The following is an 18397-nucleotide window of genomic DNA, read 5'->3' on the forward strand; positions in this document are numbered from 1 at the left end:
TGATTGTTTATTTTACAGATTCAGAACGGGACCCATTCAGACGAAGTGAAAAGCATGTTTTACAAAGTTCAGAAAGTATTGGATTCTTATGGTAAAACTATTTCTAACATGGATACATTTACATACATACTGTATACTGTATAACAAAACTGTATAACAATCCCTTACCATTAGGCACTATTGTATTAATGAATGACAATGTGAGGAGTGTTAGCCCGAACCATGTATGTCAAGGTGATCTCTGTTCAATGTCAAAGAGGGGATACTGTAGCTCTTACAGCCAACACAGTTCATGTGTCCCATGTCCATCAAGTTCTGTCTCACTCTTTCTCTGTCTCAGTCTTTCTTGTCTCAGTCTTTCTCTGTCCCAGTCTTTCTCTGTCGCAGTCTTTCCATCTTGAGAGCTCAAGGTGCATATACTGTACCTGTAATGTGACTACATTACCCATAGTCCTCCTCTGTTCTCTTTAGCCCCACCCATCACTTATTAACAGGGCGAATCAGCTCTTTCCCTCTCCATGGCCTCCTCCATCTCATCCATCTCTCTTTCACAGTCCTCACAGCCCTCTGGCCCACATCCTCCTAGCAACACAAGAGTTGGTACATCCCCGTTCCCCACCCCCATCACAGTCCCGTCAGGCGCCCACGCCACGTCAATCATCCCGTCTGGGCACTGCAATAGGCCGCTGACAGAGTAGAGCCCGCCCCCGGGGACCACCTCATCATATGGAGGGGCGTGGCTGGCGGCGCGGGTCTCCTCCAATCGGAGCCTCTGTTTGTGGCGCAGCTCGATGATGGTCTTGGTGTAAGAGTTGAGGGTGAAGACTGCAGCTCCCATACAACAGCTGAAGGAGATCCACGCCAGGCTGAGGAGAGACCACAGAGAGAGGGGGAGGGGTCATTAGAGAGAGAGGGCTATGAAAGAAGTGTCCCTACTATTCACTACTAAGACTGTGAATGAATACCCACGCGAATGACCAGCCGTAGTCCCAGGTCTGAGGCCTCCAGTCTTTAGGGCCAACGATGACAGTCATCTGGAACACTGTGGTGTACATCATGTGGGCCACCATCCCCATCAGACCTGGAAGGGGAGAGAGAAAAGCATTGATTTACTGTTTCATTGATTCTTTAACTGAACATCTTGGCTAGAGGATGGGAGGGCAGACCGAGATAAAGAGGTGAAGTCTGGAGATGGAAGGATATGAACAAGAGAAGTGCTTCATACAGTAAAGACAGGGGAGGGAGGTGAGGGAGGTGAGGGAGGGAGGGAGGGAGGGAGGTGAGGGAGGGAGGGAGGTGAGGGAGGGAGGGGGGAGGGAGGGAGTAGAGGCATTACCTGACAGTACGGTGCAGATGGCAGCATAGGCGTTGATTTTGAGAGCGTGTATCTCCTTATGGGAACACAACAACTCCAACCACATCAACAGAAAGCCCATTCCCAATAGACCGATGTAAGTGAACTCAGATATCACCGATAGCCATAACACACCTGGAGACACACACACACAGACACACACACATCTGTTTTACTATCCTTGTTGGGACCAAGAAATTGATTCCCATTCAAAATCCTATTATCCCTAAGCCCTAACCCTAACCTCAACCCCCTAACCCTAATTGTAACCCTAAACCTAACCCCTGAGCCTAAAATAGTATTTTTCCTTGTCCCCACATGTTTGAACTTCCCCACTTCTGGTCCCCACAAGGATAATAAAACCAAACACACACACACTGTATCAATGGGAGGCCCTCAAAATAACATAATGCAAAACTAGACACCACAGGCAGAGGCAGAGAGAGAGAGAGAGAGAGAGAGAGAGAGAGAGAGAGAGAGAGAGAGAACACACCTTGTGTTTCTCCAGGAGTCAGCTCAATAAAGCTGCGACACTTCTCACCTGGAGGAAAGATTTAGAACAATATTAGCGGTTTGCAACTTTTTGTGAGAGAGAAAAGTAAAGTGTGCTTGTAGCCTTTCTCACCATCAACGTGTTTCTCACAACTCTCCCAGAAGCCCGTGTGGAAGTATCTGAAGGTGTACTTGTCCTCTCCTGTCTCCCAGATGTAGTGGACAGCATTGTCCAACTGTCTCTGGCGGATCTTAGCCAGTTCATCTCTCCTCTGGGGAGACAGGGTTCTGTTGTATGGGTTCTGAGTAGGGCTCTCTGGGGAGAGTAGAATGTTATATTTCCTCTGGGGGGACAGGGTTATGTTGTTTGGGTTCTGAGTTGGGCTCTCTGGGGAGAGTAGAATATTATATTTCCTCTGGGGAGACAGGGTTCTGTTGTATGGGTTCTGAGTTGGGCTCTCTGGGGAGAGTAGAATATTATATTTCCTCTGGGGAGACAGGGTTCTGTTGTATGGGTTCTGAGTTGGGCTCTCTGGGGAGAGTAGAATATTATATTTCCTCTGGGGAGACAGGGTTCTGTTGTATGGGTTCTGAGTTGGGCTCTCTGGGGAGAGTAGAATATTATATTTCCTCTGGGGAGACAGGGTTCTGTTGTATGGGTTCTGAGTTGGGCTCTCTGGGGAGAGTAGAATATTATATTTCCTCTGGGGAGACAGGGTTCTGTTGTATGGGTTCTGAGTTGGGCTCTCTGGGGAGAGTAGAATATTATATTTCCTCTGGGGGGGGGGGACAGGGTTCTGTTGTATGGGTTCTGAGTTGGGCTCTCTGGGGAGAGTAGAATATTATATTTCCTCTGGGGGGGGGGGACAGGGTTCTGTTGTATGGGTTCTGAGTAGGGCTCTCTGGGGAGAGTAGAATATTATATTTCCTCTGGGGAGACAGGGTTCTGTTGTATGGGTTCTGAGTTGGGCTCTCTGGGGAGAGTAGAATATTATATTTCCTCTGGGGAGACAGGGTTCTGTTGTATGGGTTCTGAGTTGGGCTCTCTGGGGAGAGTAGAATATTATATTTCCTCTGGGGGGACAGGGTTCTGTTGTATGGGTTCTGAGTTGGGCTCTCTGGGGAGAGTAGAATATTATATTTCCTCTGGGGAGACAGGGTTCTGTTGTATGGGTTCTGAGTTGGGCTCTCTGGGGAGAGTAGAATATTATATTTCCTCTGGGGGACAGGGTTTTGTTGTATGGGTTCTGAGTTGGGCTCTCCGGGGAGAGTAGAATATTATATTTAGCGGTGCTACAGTGCGTACTGACCACTACAGATCTCTAACTGGATTAATGTATGGAGTTATAAAGTGTTTATCTCAATCTCACTGGATTATACACAATACAGACCAGGGAGCAGAGAGGACAGAACAAAACCCCAGGATTCATCTGCATTCCTCACACACAGCAGACTACAGCTCAGAGAAAAGTTGTTTTCAATGAGGGATGTGGAGCCAGGTTTGAAAGGTTAGATGAAATATGTACAGTATCATAAACCTTTGGAGAATAGGGGAAGAGGCCACATACAGTGGGGCAAAAAAGTATTTAGTCAGCCACCATTTGTGCAAGTTCTCCCACTTAAAAAGATGAGAGAGGCCTGTAATTTTCATCACAGGTACACTTCAACTATGACAGACAAAATGAGAAGAAATAATCCAGAAAATCACATTTTAGGATTTTTAATGAATTTATTTGCAAATTATGGTGGAAAATAAGTATTTGGTCAATAACAAAAGTTTATCTCAATACTTTGTTATATACCCTTTGTTGGCAATGACAGAGGTCAAACGTTTTCTGTAAGTCTTCACAAGGTTTTCACACACTGTTGCTGGTATTTTGGCCCATTCCTCCATGCAGATCTCCTCTAGAGCAGTGATGTTTTGGGGCTGTTGCTGCGCAACACGGACTTTCAACTCCCTCCAAAGATTTTCTATGGGGTTGAGATCTGGAGACTGGCTAGGCCACTCCAGGACCTTGAAATACTTCTTACGAAGCAACTCCTTCGTTGCCCGGGCAGTGTGTTTGGGATCATTGTCATGCTGAAAGACCCAGCCACGTTTCATCTTCAATGCCCTTGCTGATGGAAGGAGGTTTTCACTCAAAATCTCACAATACATGGCCCCATTCATTCTTTCCTTTACACGGATCAGTCGTCCTGGTCCCTTTGCAGAAAAACAGCCCCAAAGCATGATGTTTCCACCCCCATGCTTCACAGTAGGTATGGTGTTCTTTGGATGCAACTCAGCATTCTTTGTCCTCCAAACACGACGAGTTGAGTTTTTACCAAAAAGTTATATTTTGGTTTCATCTGACCATATGACATTCTCCCAATCTTCTTCTGGATCATCCAAATGCTCTCTAGCAAACTTCAGACGGGCCTGGACATGTACTGGCTTAAGCAGGGGGACACGTCTGGCACTGCAGGATTTGAGTCCCTGGCGGCGTAGTGTGTTACTGATGGTAGGCTTTGTTACTTTGGTCCCAGCTCTCTGCAGGTCATTCACTAGGTCCCCCCGTGTGGTTCTGGGATTTTTGCTCACCGTTCTTGTGATCATTTTGACCCCACGGAGTGAAATCTTGCGTGGAGCCCCAGATCGAGGGAGATTATCGGTGGTCTTGTATGTCTTCCATTTCCTAATAATTGCTCCCACAGTTGATTTCTTCAAACCAAGCTGCTTACCTATTGCAGATTCAGTCTTCCCAGCCTGGTGCAGGTCTACCATTTTGTTTCTGGTGTCCTTTGACAGCTCTTTGGTCTTGGCCATAGTGGAGTTTGGAGTGTGACTGTTTGAGGTTGTGGACAGGTGTCTTTTATACTGATAACAAGTTCAAACAGGTGCCATTAATACAGGTAACGAGTGGAGGACAGAGGAGCCTCTTAAAGAAGAAGTTACAGGTCTGTGAGAGCTAGAAATCTTGCTTGTTTATAGGTGACCAAATACTTATTTTCCAGCATAATTTGCAAATAAATTCATTAAAAATCCTACAATGTGATTTTCTGGATTTTTTTTCTCATTTTGTCTGTCATAGTTGAAGTGTACCTATGATGAAAATTACAGGCCTCTCTCATCTTTTTAAGTGGGAGAACTTGCACAAATGGTGGCTGACTTAATACTTTTTTGCCCCACTGTAAGTGGCCAGAACGTACTGCTGGGATGATCAACTGACTTCATTGAAAACAGTTGATTTGGAGTAAAGAAAAATCAGACTGGCATCTTTTGGGTGTTTGGCCATTTGGGAGCACTTGGATGAGGGTTGTGATGGGGTTTCAACCCAAGTGGGCATGAAGAGCAAGGCAGAATAACACCAAACACACACACACATGCATGCACACATACAGAAGACACTTTCTCTCTCTCACACACACACACAGTCAGAAGACAGCATGTTATAAATGGCTGGCAGATGTCACCATGGTGTTACAGTTGTGTAATTCTTATGTGAAACACTGTCCTTCTACTTGTCTAACACTGAGATGGGTACTTGAACCAAATGAATGCAGTTCAGACTCCCTTGGACATCCAAATGTTTAGATAATAGCTTAGGGCTGGTAGGATCCGTAGGGCTGACTAGTGATGACAGTAACAGGATATACATATGATCACAGTGAGGGGTGGGTCAATAAGTTAGGGTGACACTGGGTGTGTTGAGAGTGCCACAGGAAATGACATCACAATTACACATGTGACAGTTAGTTACATAGGTGGCATACCTGTGGTGTAGGGTTCACTGTTGTTCTGCCCACAGTTCCTCATCTTGACTGGAGACAGGCAGAGAGGTTTGACCACCTTGTGAGTCCCTTCACACCAGTAGGAGGTACAGAGAGCCAGGATGGACAGGGCCAGAGCCAGAGTGGTCAGGGTCAGGGACAGCAGGGAGCGGGACCGACGAGACATGTTCTCCAACATGGCCACACCGGGAGGAGGGGAGAGGGTAAGAGAAGGTCAAAAAGGAGGGATAGGGCAGGAGGAGAGGAAGTGTGTAGAGACTCAAGGCAGGGGAAGGAGAAGAAGAGGATGAAGAAAGACAGATGGACAAACGGAGGAAGATGGGATATAAGTATCAAAAGCAGTATGTGAGGATGAAGTTGTTGTTGGTGATGGTGATGTAGAGGATGATGAAGAAGATGACAGTTCTGGTGATAGATTGAAATCAGTGAAAGAGAGTTTCAAAAAGACAGAACAGAGTAAAAAAACAAGACAAGATAAAAAACAACGTAGAGAAAAGATTAGAAAATGGGGACAAAGGGAAAGCAAGAATAGAGAGAGAAGGGGAAAGAGAGAGAGTTGGATAAGATTCTGTCAAGTTAAAAGAGGGATGGAAAATAAGAGATGGACAGAATGGACAAATGAACAGAGGAGAGGGGTCACGCCAGGAGAAAAGAAGGGACAGAAGGAGGACATGTCTGTCCAACCAGGACTGAAGGTTTATGCTGTTATAGATCCCTAGGGCTCTTCACTCTAACCATTCAACAGTAATGGGAGTCAATAGATCACTAGTCCCTAGCCGCCTTTCATCATAAACTTTAGAGCTATCGGATATGCTATCTAGATCTCTGTCGCCTAACTTTTCACTCTAGTCCCACAGTGAGTTTTGATTATACAGACTTGATACAGATACTATCAGATCCAGCCGTAAAACGTATCATCAAATGGAGAGATATTATTGGAATACATTTTGCTTTGGCGTACAAGTGTTTTCCGTATGATCACATCTTAGGGCAGATACAGTATATCTTACTCATAGCAATGCTCAGGGTGACGGGTCGTACAAGTCCAAGAGCTCAGTGTGTTTGCATATGGTTCTGGAGGTATTAGTAATCCATAATGTTCTGTGACCTGCACCCCGTTATTAATTTACTACTTCCTGATTAAGAGGTTCTGGCCTGCCTCTACCTCTCACGGCATCCTCCTCACGACTTAAAGTAGAGGAGGAAAAATATGGAAGGAATAAAATGTACAGATTACTTTTTTAAATGAAATCATTAGTTAAACCTCTGATCTAAATCATTTTTCTGATAATCCATGTTAATCTGCTCTAATCTGTTTGTGTTAGGTGTGTTAGTGTGAAACCCACTCTGGCTCTCTCTCCTGGTCTCTCTCTCACACTGTGTGCGATCCCTGCAATGTTAACACAGGACAGATTAACCAGTTAGTATGACTGCCCATCACTGTAATATCACTAGAATCTTCAAGTCAGTCTCAGTGGGAAGTATGGGTGCTGAGTGTGCTGCAGGACCCCGTGAAAAATCAGAATTTAAAAAAAAGTTGAATCAAATAGTACTAGTTTTACTAGTTCTGTATTAGTGGACTGATATAGCCGCCTGTAACGCAGGCAAAAACCCGCACCCCAAAACTACTTCCCGCGGCTATGTCTGGTGAAAAACGCTTCAGATTTGCAGGTATTGTTTACATAGGCCATTATATTAAAGTTTAATACCCAACACATTCTGCAGCAGTCAAACTGAAATCCATTGGCATAACAAATCGGCAATGAATCAACAATAAAAAATGCTAAACACAAAATGACCTACAGTACGTTAAAAACCCGGTGCCATTTCACTATACCTGCATTTCGCTACACCCACAATAACATCTGCTAAAAATGTGTAGGAGACCAATAAAATGAGATTTTCCCTATAATCCTCAGTTACCAACAGCAACATTCTCTTTCAGTCATTTCAGTTGCAATTTTTGTATTTTTTAAAGGAAGGACTGGACAGTACAAGATATATAAACTATACAGAGCACATCAGGAAGTACATCATTATTTTCTCCATGCCAAACTCTTAACAGCTTATTCAGTTCTAAGAACTACTAATTCTTAGCCTGAAATTTGGCACCAAATCGAAACTGCATCGTTGCCTCACTACAGAAGAAACAGAGGTCTATTTTTCTTGAGACAACATCCATCACTACAATGCAATCTTTCTACTGCCGTCTTTTATTTTCCTCCATCACAATCTTTCCTTCCTATCCTCTTTCGTATTTTTCCTCAGTCCTCTCCGATATGCTGAGACATTCATGTTGACCAAGCAATAACTTTGCACACATTTTTTGGTATTTTTGATTTTTGTCGTCCCTGGTTTAACCCAAGTACTCTGCACTACTCCTCTCTCTAATACCCCCTTTGTCAGAATGATCAGTTATGACCCTTACCTCTCCAGCCAGATGCTCCTCTCTCTCTCTTTATCCTCCTTTCCCACTCTCTCTCATGCTCCAGGACGAGTGTGAGTCCCCCGCCACACTCCTCCTTTTTCTGTCTTTCTTGGGAATTTGTGTCACAGACCCATCCCAAATCCATGTAATCCCTCTAAGTCCATCTGTTACTGTACTTTCTCCCATATCAGTCTCCCTCCCTCCCTAGTAGCCCCTCTACTTTCTTGACTAACCTCAACTCAACTTTCACCCACTCTTGGCACCATCCCATGTCATGTCATTACAGTGTTTGTGTTTGAATTGTTGCACTCATCTCAATCTGTGTGGGGTTATATTTAATGTAAGTATCCTAGCCGGACAGGTTATGCCCCCTGTGCAAAGCCAAATCCTGACATTTTCCTATTAATGTCTATAATTGTCTGGAGACAACACAGGGGACAGAGTGGGTTTACTTTATATAGTCACAATTTATTTACATTGGGTTATGTACAGCAAAACAAACAAGAAATTAGCAATGACAACATTGGTTTAGGCAAGGAAGGAGTATAAACAATATTGTGTGTGTATGCGTTTGAACTGAAAAGGGCTAAAAACTGTTAACCCCAGGCTTGAGATTTACAATAATGTAGAACAAGCTTCCCATCGCTGCCAAAACACTGAAAAACACAGAAGGTAAGAGTTACTCTTTTAGAAGAATAGGAAAGGGAGCACAAAACATCAGCTGAAGTATTTAGCGGGTATTTAATAGGGACGGTCAAGGCCATGGGTCAAGATGGGGGTCAAGTGGACACTAATAGCCTGACCCTTAGACCAGGAGAACTGTGCCTGATAAACCTTTAGCCTTTACCCAAGTGTTAACAGGTCTGAACATAATTAGATAGTAAGTCATATGTGATGCTGGCTCCATTATGCAGGCTTGCAATGAGCATAGTGGAGCTTCTGCCAAACATCTATACAGTTCCTTCTGATCTGTAAACACTGAAGGGGTAGCCTTGGGCTAGAGGATATTTTGTAACCAAATTCTCAGAATCACCTCACAGATTTTCTCACACAGTCATGTGCATGCTATTACAGACACCTTAATGCATACTTTTAAAATTATATTATGAGCTAAAAATAAAACAAAAACATTTTCCTTGTTACTAGCCTCTCAATGGCTAATACATAGCATCAGCAATCCAGGGTTTATATACATCCTTGGTGAATACTCCAGGCCTGTATTGACATAACACATACAGTAGTGTACTGGCCCCAGGGAACAGTAGTCACTGTGGAGATAAGAACAGCTCCATCTCACAGGGAATTGCTCACTTAGACCTCCCTCCGGTGGTCAACTAACTTACCACAGGACAAATAGATAACAGAAAAACTGCATTTCCCAAGGCCTCCAGAAATGATTTCAAATGAAAAGTACTCACTTCAAACAGGACTCCTACTTCCTGATCAGGCGAGGGAGAGAATGACTGGTTGACGTAAATGAACTGTGTGGAGAGAGAGATTTTTTTATTGTTTATTATCTATTTCACTTGCCAATAAAGCCCATTGTGTGTGTGAGTGAGTGAGTGAGTGAGTGAGTGTGAGAGATGAGAGCAATGGGTGTTTAGAATCATTGAACAAGCTGACACACTATGGTCCCAGATCAAAGGCCACAGTGGGTGCATATCAAGGGGCCAGGATGCTTTCTCCAGTTCATACCTCAGTCACAGACAGAAGGGGTAGTCCAGACATGTCACAGGGGCTATAAAGCTGAAGCATCCGTTAAGAACGGTCAAACAGGGAATTGGTTCCAATCGTTTTTCCACCATTCATTTCTCTTAGGGGATTTTTATAAACACTTAAATGAAGAGCTGCGTTTCATGTAGGCTTACCCTGGCATGACGCTTAGATAACCATGTCAATATCTCTCAGACAAGGTGACTTTTATCAATATATTCACCTCTATTTATCCTCAGATTCAAATATGATAATTAGCATCAGACTAGGCACCCTGCAAGACTACAAATCCCTGCACGCTTCTGCACGTCATCAGACTAGGCACCCTGCAAGACTACAAATCCCTGCACGCTTCTGCACGTCATTAGACTAGGCACCCTGCAAGACTACAAATCCCTGCACGCTTCTGCACGTCATCAGACTAGGCACCCTGCAAGACTACAGATCCCTGCACGCTTCTGCACGTCATCAGACTAGGCACCCTGCAAGACTACAAATCCCTGCACGTCATCAGACTAGGCACCCTGCAAGACTACAAATCCCTGCACGCTTCTGCACGTCATCAGACTAGGCACCCTGCAAGACTACAAATCCCTGCACGTCATCTCTAGCTGGCACCTTTGCTAACAGGTACATTTTTAAAAATGTTGCCAATTTATTAATTACAACATTTAGCTAACATTAAATGGTTAAGAAACTCTGGATTAACTTTTGCCTCAATTCAGGATTTGTAGTTCTTTATAATAGCCACATTAGCATTTCATTTGTTGGGGGGGTAAATACAGGCAAATATATTGATAAAAGTCACCATGTCTGAGAGAAGTTTACATGGTTATCAAAACGTCACACCAGAGTAAGCCTACACAAAACACAGCCTTTATTTTAAGAGTTTCTAAAAATCCCCTATGGGAAAAATGAATGGTAGAAAAACAATTGGAACCATTTCCCTGTTTGACCGCTAGGTTTTATGGGTATAATGACTCATACTGTGATACTCTATAGGATCGTGCTAGGCTTTATTTGCTCCCACTGTAAAAATGACACAGATTAACTATCTTAGGTTAGTTCTAAATATCTTTGCCTCATTGGTGCATATACCAGAGGTATCACCTGTCCACTTCCTCTAGCTGAAGGGAAGGAGGCAAGAGACAACTATTGAGAAGCACACACAATAACTCACCAGCTGTTCATTGGCCTCCATCTTGAGGAATCGAGAGATGAATTGAGAGAGTGATTGCACTGTCCTCCCTTTCTCTACCGACCATTTCTTTGTCTTCATGATGGGGGTGTCTCCTACTGCCTTCAACAACACATCAACTTGGGAGAGGAGGATGAAGGGAGAATGAGAGAGAGACAGAATACATGTATATTTTGCATAGCATAACAATAGACTGCTAGATTAAAGTTAATGCCCTGATCTGTGTTATCAAATCAAATGTTATTGGTCACATACACATGGTTAGCAGATGTTATTGCGAGTGTAGCGAAATGCTTGTGTGTCTAGTTGACAGTGCAGCAATATCTAACATGTAATCTAACAATTCCACAAGAATGACCTAATAGACACATATCTAAGTAAAGGAATGGAATAAGAATATATACATATAAATACATGGGCAATGAAAGAGCGGCATAGGCAAGATGCAATAGATGGTATAAAATACAATATATACATTTAAGATGAGTGATGCAAGATATGTAAACATTATTAAAGTGGCATTATTAAAGCGACTAGTGATCGAAGTATTAGCTACATAACCTAATTTTGCAACCTAAACTTTCATTGGTTTCCAGCTATGTTATAGTCACCTGGAAAAAAATAGGTAGATCTTGGACTGTGAAATCATTATAGCCATGACACAGACCGTAACGTCTGAACATTGATTTTGGCATGTTCAATGTTTGATGCAGTAAGAAATAAAAATAATGACTCAGCCCTAAAAAAAAAAAAACATTTTGTATAATGTGTTAAATTATGAGGTAAACATAGTTTGAAATGCAAGCTAAACGTGAACCATTCAGCCAGCGCCCGCCCTACTTAAAATGTATGAACATCCCTGACCATCGATTTTCTGTTTACAAAATTGTTTCAATTATATTGACTGAGACAACGGTCAATCGACCTCTTCCGGGTCACGTTTGCTTGTAAACAGAAAGCACGATATCTTACTGTAAATTTAACTGTGAGTCAAACAGTCGCTCATAATTTACTTTTTTTCTTCTCGTCTGCCGTCCCCGAGTCTTCCGTAGGCTGTTGTGGGGTTGAAGGCTCATCTTTTTGCGTTTCTGTAGGAGACTCTGCGTTGGCAGACATCCTCAGCAGTCCTTATCATGAGTGTGTGCACTAGATTCTGACACGCACTCGTTATGGGGAAAACGCTGCATGCTATTTGCCGAAACCAATGTCAATGCGTCTCATTCGATTGGTGTATTTGATGTTGGGGCGTTTTAGTGTAATTTGTGAACAGTGGTCGTAGTAGAAAGTTGATCTCGTGGTTTTTCCATCTATTCATGAATTATTGAGGTGTGCTGTGCATGCAATTATCGCTGTCTTTGTTTAGCCAATCTATTTTACAGCTTGATCTAGCAATCAATGTCTAATTCTATGACAGTCTCGGTATTGTATTTCATATGCTGAATGTTGGCTGTGTACTGTATGTGTAACCTCATTTACTCTGTCATAAATCTAAAATGTTCCTAGATTTTGCTAATAAGGAGGGGGTGTCAACTGTCCGGTAGCTGTAGAAAGTTGGACCTTCAAGTTCAGCCATTCCACATGTCAACAGTACGTTTGATCCTTTTGCCTTTTCTTTACCAATTTAATGCTTATTTACTGTCTTTTGATAGGCATTCCTGGACATGCATTCCTTTAAAATTGACATTCATTGAAAACATTACAGTGAAATATCAAAATCTGCAATATCTAAACTAGTACATCGCCTTGGTCCGTACAATTGCCCTTATTTTAGCACCCCAAAACATAATACTTCCAGATCAACTGTAATGTCAATACCATTGTAAAGCACAATTTCTCCCCATTCCAACAGAATCAATTATATGACATAAACGCTGCCCGTTTCTGCGTAATTCAAACAGGCAATAAGCCCGTCGGGTTTTTAAAAAAATGGCGGGTGGGGATGCAAAACTAATGCGTGATAGTGAAAAGGAGAGATATTGTGTGGAAAAATAGCTTCTTTTTTTCACCCGATCTGTCCAACTTATCACCTTATGTAAATAAAACACTATAAAGAGTTTATATAATGTGTCATTACATACCTATTTGAAGGTGTGTGTCAAATTTGAATGGGGTTTTTAGGCCGGTGCTAACGTGATCTTAGAAGTAAACAGAGGCTTTGAGAATGATGATCGCATGCAATGAAGATGCAAAAAATGACTAGGGGTGGCGCAGTGCTCTAGGGAGCAGTGCTGCTGTGCCACCAGAGACTCCGGGTTCACGCCCGTGAGGCCCATGGGGTGACACACAGTTGGCCTAGCGTTGTCCGGGTTAGGGAGGGTTTGGCAGGTAGGGATATCCTTGTCTCATCGCGCTCCAGCGACTCCTGTGGTGGGCTGGCCGCGCTAACCACGTTGCCAGGTGCACACATTGGTGCGGCTGACTTCCAGGTTGGATGCGCTCTGTGTTAAGAAGTGCAGCTTGGTTGGGTTGTGTTTCGGAGGACGCATAGCTTTCGACCTTCGTCTCTCCCAAGCCCGTACGGGAGTTGTAGCGATGATACAAGATAGTAACTACTAACAATTGGGGAGAAAAGAGGTAAAAAAAAAAAGAGACTTACCCCGTCACTGTCCAGTTCTTGTTTTTAAAGGATGACACCTGGTGGAGAGAGATTGTAAGACAGAAATATTTGCTTAATGCGGCATGACACGTCTAGATGTAACGGAGGGTCCGTTTTTTCAACTTTTCTCCAATACCATAGAGCTATTAGCATGTCGATCAACGCTTGAATAGAAACCTAGTTCACACCCCCGATTTTGAGGTCAACACATTCGCTACAGTCCCATTAGTTTAATTTGTAGCCTCGTTTGAATGTTGCTTTTGCGCACATTTGTACGGAATGGGGTGAGTTTACGTTATGTGTACAAGGTTGACATCATACGAATTCCCAATGAGCATGCCCACTGTATACATACAAATACAGCATGACATTGAAATAATTACATGCATTGAATACTCTTGTTGTCTCGTCTGTGTCTTGAGTTGAATAAACACATGTTGAGAGTTGAGAACATGATTTTGCTGTCACAAATGTCTGTCACAGTCCTCTGAATCTGATCCATTGAGCACCCTTTTGATGTAGTACTTCTTCTAGACTATTCTATTCTCTCCATTTTCTCGCTATATATTGCTCTCTCAGTGGCAAGGATTGGCAGACTGTCAACAAAGGGCTCAGTACTCTTACTGTGTGACATGCAGGAGAAGTTCAGACCCAACATCTTCCAGTTCCCCAACATCGTCAACAACGCAACCAGACTGCTACAGGCGCAAACACGCACACACGCACACACACACACACACACACACACACACACACACACACACATACTCTCATATTAACAGCTCATTACAAGTTAAAGTCTGTTGCCACCCACATAGCAGCCAATACAAATTCAAGGTGTCTCCTCATGCAGACGAGGGGTGTAGACAACCCTTCAGAGGAGGAGGAACAGAATCTGTGATGTCACAGAGGGGGAGGAGTGGATGACCTCATTCAGGGGCAGACTGAAAGGGAGGGGAAGTAAGAGAGGGAGAGAAAATGGAAGCAGTCTGCTATACATTTTTTTTCTCCACACACAAACTTTCAAAAAGAGAAAAGACGATAAGAGCCGATGACGATCAACCGATTGGGAATGAGAGCGAGAGATAAAGAAATAGGGAGGAATAACACTAACCTGACACTGAGTATACTGCACAACTGATGAGAACATAAAATATTACGTGTTTGAGGCCTTGAGGCCTTTATTGACCAAGGAGAGAAAGGTAAGTCAATCACTCTTACTCCTAACTAAACAGAAAACTATGAACAAACACTTGAAGTCAGTCTCTATTGTGAGTGTTATAGTTCCATTGAAACACAACATGTGAAATGTAAACAACACCATCTAAAACTGCAGTGCTGACGACAGTATTGCATTACTGTGGTGAGTCTTACTGTAATGTTGTTCTATAGAACTGTTCTTATACGTGTTGTATTCTACAGCAGGTGGCCACTTCTGGTCCTGGAGGGTTGCAGTGTGTGCAGGCTTTTATTCCAACCCTCAGAGCCCTGACAGAGTGAGCATGTCTTCTAACTTGGACTCCAGTCTAACCAGCATAGACTGGCTCCCCCAGCTGGGAATCAGCTCACTGCGATCAGGAAGAGAGAGAGGAGGAGAAGAGGGGGAGAGAAAGAAAGAGAGAGGGAGGGAGAGAAGTGATCTTCCTCCATCCATCCCTGTCCCCTTTCCTTCCTCTGGATCCAAAGCCAAGCCCCCTCACAGCTATGCCACCCTCATCGCCATGGCGATAGGTGCCGCCCCCGGCAGGAAGTTGAGTTTGAATGACATCTACATGTGGATCAGTGACATGTTCCCCTACTACAGCAGATCTGCCAGAGGATGGAAGGTGCAGTAATCAGAAATACTCCAAACTCTCCATGTGCAAACTGTCCAAAGTCGATTATCCAAAATGATTGTGTTACTGCAATACATGTTCATGCTTATTTTGCCTCCCAGAACTCCATCCGACATAACCTGTCCCTCAATAAATGCTTCCGGAAGGTTCCTCGACCCCAAAGTGACCCTGGGAAGGTGAGTCATTCTAAAAACATTCAAACAGTGAATGTTTCAAACGGCCACAATGTTGCCACGTGAAGACATTAGGGGCCAGTGCACTCAGTGATCCACTGTTTTCTGTGAAATACGATACATAGGCTAGAAATAGATAAAAGTATGATATTTCAAAATATACTGAATATATTACAGTTTCAAACTTTTTGGTACTTTTGAAGTAATACTTATAAATTGTGAGAACCCTCCACCTCTTGTGTTTCCAGGGTTCCTATTGGATGATGGACGGCCCCTCAGAGCCCAATCCGCTGAAAGGAACCAAGCGTCCGTATCCAGCTGAAGAGGAGGAGGGGTCCATCCAGGTCCCCAATGTCTCAGTGATGCAGGCAGAGAAACAGCATTCACCCCAGACAGACCATTATAGGTCTTTAGCATCGCCACAGACAGACCATTATAGGTCTTTAGCATCTCCACAGACAGACCATTATAGGTCTTTAGCATCTCCACAGACAGAACATTATACGTCTTTAGAATCGCCACAGGAACCCAGTCAACAACTATCCCCCCCACCATGCAAGGTAGAGTAAGTTCAGTCCCAACAAATGTATCCAGTAGATTGATAAAGATCATGGGTTTTACAACCAGATAATAAGCTGTTGTTGTCTATCACCTTGGTTCCACAGCAGCGGCCACCCTATATGCAGTCCCCTGTCTCCTCTCTTCCTGTCCCCCATGATACTGTCTCCCCATCTACTGCCTCTGCTACTCTCCCCTCTCTTTCTATCCCTCATTCTCTCCCCTCTCTTTCTGTCCCTCACTCTCTCCCCTCTCTTTCTGTTCCTCATTCTCTCTCCTCTCTTTCTATCCCTCATTCTCTCCCCTCTCTTTCTGTTCCCCATTCTCTCCCCTCTCTTTCTGTTCCTCATTCTCTCCTCTCTCTTTCTGTTCCTCATTCTCTCCCCTCTCTTTCTGTTCCTCACTCTACTGTCCCCTCTTCTGTCTCCCCTCAAAGTCTCCCTCCTTCTGTTCCCGCTCTTTCTGTTCCCTCTCTTTCTGTCCCATCTCTTTCTGTTGCCCCCACCTACGCCTCGTCACACTCCTGTGATCCCCTTCTCCGTTTCTCCTTCTCTGATCTGAACCTGCCAGACCTCTACACCTCCTTCCAGTCCCTCTGCAGAAGCGTCAGGGAGAGAGTGGCCTCGCAATGTACGTTCACTCTCACTTTCTAAATGAGTGTTTTTATTCATATCTGTCTATGCTGTCAGAGAATCTGTGTATGTGAATGTTTAACTCTCTCTCTCTCTCTCTCTCTCTGTAGCGGACGTGGGTCCATTATTTGTGTTGACCAATGACAGTACCACACTGCACACCCCAACCCTCCCCCCTTTCTCCCCTCACCTTGTACCCTCTGTAGCGCCCGGGCCTCCTCCTGAGGCAGACAGACTGTCTCACAGCAGTGGTGATTATAACAACTCAACACCTGAACACCTTAGTACTTCAAAAACCTATTCAACTGTGCCTGTAGGTTTGTCACTGCACTGTGTGAATATGATACGGTAACTAACTCTTTGACAACCTATACCACCTCTCTCTCTGTTTGTCTCTGTAGTGGTGCCAGCAGACTGGTTCAGTACCACAGACACTCTGAAGGAGAGCTTTAGGGTCGCCAGCAGTCTGGACTGGGCCAACATTGACCTCACTAGCCACCCAGGTCCCTTAACAAACTACATGATTATTATAGATCAATGCTACCCATTGTTTCTACATTGACAAGAATAGTTATCACATTGACAATATTCCTCTTTCTCCCCACTATTTGTTTTTTCCCCTCCTCCCTCTCTCCTCCAGACCTCCTGGAGAGCATGCGCCAGGCCGAGCTCTGTGATTGGGCGCTGGAGCCGACACTCTTCACTTCGCTCTGTGATTCATTGAACCGTTTCTTCACTCAGAAGGGCCTAATTGGCTCGTCCTCCGGTAACAACTCCCCATTGGCCCACGGTGCCCCTCAAACTCTGCTCCTCCCACCCCTTACTCACAACACCCCCACCCTGGCCAGCCTGACCCACCCCTCTCCCCTGGCCTACCCCCCTCTGGTCCCCCCTTCCAGCAGTGGGCAGCCTCCCAGGAGGCCCCTCCACCCCGAAACTCAGGGTGTACAGAGGCCCCACCTGACCCAAACTGAAGCCCTTCAGGCCAATGGTGAGACCTCAGCCACTTTTCTAAACTATTGACAGTATTTTAGCTCTACATCTTCCAGTACACAGTAGTGGTGTTTTGGCAAGCGTTTTCATTGCAAAGCATTTTTTTTACAAAAAGTTATATTTTCTACCAGTGTAAAGCTTTGCTTCGCTCAATAGTACTTGTTGGGATTATTTAGTCAAATATACTATCACTCTGATGTTATCAAATGGCTTCCTCTCCTTGCCCTCATTACCACTAATGTAACAGGGACAGAGCTAGGTTGGGTTGGTAAGGTAGAAAGTCCACCCCAGTCACATCATGACGTCACATAGTGAAGGAGATGAGGAAACAGGAAGTGTTAATAGGGAAGTGGACATTAAACTGCTTTGAAAGGGACTTGAGTTGCACGCCTTGTAATAGTTTGAGGTCTGTGCAGTAGTTTCATAATCAACAAAGGAGGCTTATGTTGTCTTCTCTCCACTCTCTCACACAGCTGGGCTCCAACTTCAACCTAAACCCCGTCCCCCTATGAAACAGCTCCATAACAACAGCGAGGAGATCCAAGATGACTTTGACTGGGACTCTCTGATCGCCTGACAGAGTGAATTCTGTTTGCCCCACGATTCCATTCAGGAAGTCTACTGGATCAGTGTTGCCTGCCGGCACAGATCTAG

The 18397-nt window shown here is 44.2% G+C and overlaps 3 protein-coding genes across 3 annotated transcripts; 1 reads left to right on the forward strand and 2 right to left on the reverse strand.

Annotated features, from left to right (window-relative positions):
• LOC110537188 (germ cell-specific gene 1-like protein) lies at positions 1 to 2624 on the reverse strand. The gene is made up of 5 exons (XM_021623039.2): positions 1980 to 2624; positions 1848 to 1895; positions 1337 to 1489; positions 970 to 1081; positions 1 to 866 (listed from the first exon to the last, which is right to left on the reverse strand). The coding sequence occupies exons 3-5, from the start codon at positions 1434 to 1436 to the stop codon at positions 488 to 490; spliced, it is 591 nt and encodes a 196-aa protein (XP_021478714.1). The 5' UTR covers positions 1437 to 1489; positions 1848 to 1895; positions 1980 to 2624; the 3' UTR covers positions 1 to 487.
• A 5868-nt stretch (positions 2625 to 8492) lies between these two features.
• On the reverse strand, positions 8493 to 12133 carry LOC118936409 (ubiquitin-like protein ATG12). Its single transcript, XM_036940955.1, has 4 exons — positions 11970 to 12133; positions 10939 to 11075; positions 9464 to 9526; positions 8493 to 8701 (listed from the first exon to the last, which is right to left on the reverse strand). Exons 1-4 carry the CDS (start codon positions 12070 to 12072, stop codon positions 8642 to 8644), a joined length of 363 nt encoding a protein of 120 aa, XP_036796850.1. The 5' UTR covers positions 12073 to 12133; the 3' UTR covers positions 8493 to 8641.
• A 2333-nt stretch (positions 12134 to 14466) lies between these two features.
• Positions 14467 to 16370, forward strand: LOC110537165 (forkhead box protein J2). Its single transcript, XM_021623004.2, has 4 exons — positions 14467 to 14754; positions 14975 to 15378; positions 15489 to 15563; positions 15809 to 16370. The coding sequence occupies exons 2-4, from the start codon at positions 15055 to 15057 to the stop codon at positions 16127 to 16129; spliced, it is 720 nt and encodes a 239-aa protein (XP_021478679.1). The 5' UTR covers positions 14467 to 14754; positions 14975 to 15054; the 3' UTR covers positions 16130 to 16370.
• The last annotated feature ends 2027 nt before the right edge of the window (positions 16371 to 18397 follow it).

Source organism: Oncorhynchus mykiss, chromosome 2 (assembly GCF_013265735.2).
Source record: "Oncorhynchus mykiss isolate Arlee chromosome 2, USDA_OmykA_1.1, whole genome shotgun sequence".
NCBI classification, from domain to species: Eukaryota; Metazoa; Chordata; class Actinopteri; order Salmoniformes; family Salmonidae; genus Oncorhynchus; species Oncorhynchus mykiss.

Bases quoted from the DNA above. Each gene is read 5' to 3' on its own strand.
- LOC118936409 (XM_036940955.1), bottom strand. From the start codon at position 12,072: ATGTCTGCCAACGCAGAGTCTCCTACAGAAACGCAAAAAGATGAGCCT. The intron at 11,076-11,969 runs GTAAATTATGAG...TCCTCTCCCAAG, and splicing joins GGCAGACGAGAAGAAAAAAA to TTGATGTGTTGTTGAAGGCA. The intron at 8,702-9,463 runs GTGAGTACTTTT...TGTGTTTTTCAG, and splicing joins AAGTAGGAGTCCTGTTTGAA to TGTTTTGGCAGCGATGGGAA.
- LOC110537165 (XM_021623004.2), top strand. From the start codon at position 15,055: ATGTCTTCTAACTTGGACTCCAGTCTAACCAGCATAGACTGGCTCCCC. The intron at 15,379-15,488 runs GTGCAGTAATCA...TTTGCCTCCCAG, and splicing joins GATCTGCCAGAGGATGGAAG to AACTCCATCCGACATAACCT. The intron at 15,564-15,808 runs GTGAGTCATTCT...TTGTGTTTCCAG, and splicing joins CCCAAAGTGACCCTGGGAAG to GGTTCCTATTGGATGATGGA.
- LOC110537188 (XM_021623039.2), bottom strand. From the start codon at position 1,436: ATGGGCTTTCTGTTGATGTGGTTGGAGTTGTTGTGTTCCCATAAGGAG. The intron at 1,082-1,336 runs GTAATGCCTCTA...CTCCCCTTCCAG, and splicing joins CATCTGCACCGTACTGTCAG to GTCTGATGGGGATGGTGGCC. The intron at 867-969 runs GTGGGTATTCAT...GTCTCTCCTCAG, and splicing joins GACTACGGCTGGTCATTCGC to CCTGGCGTGGATCTCCTTCA.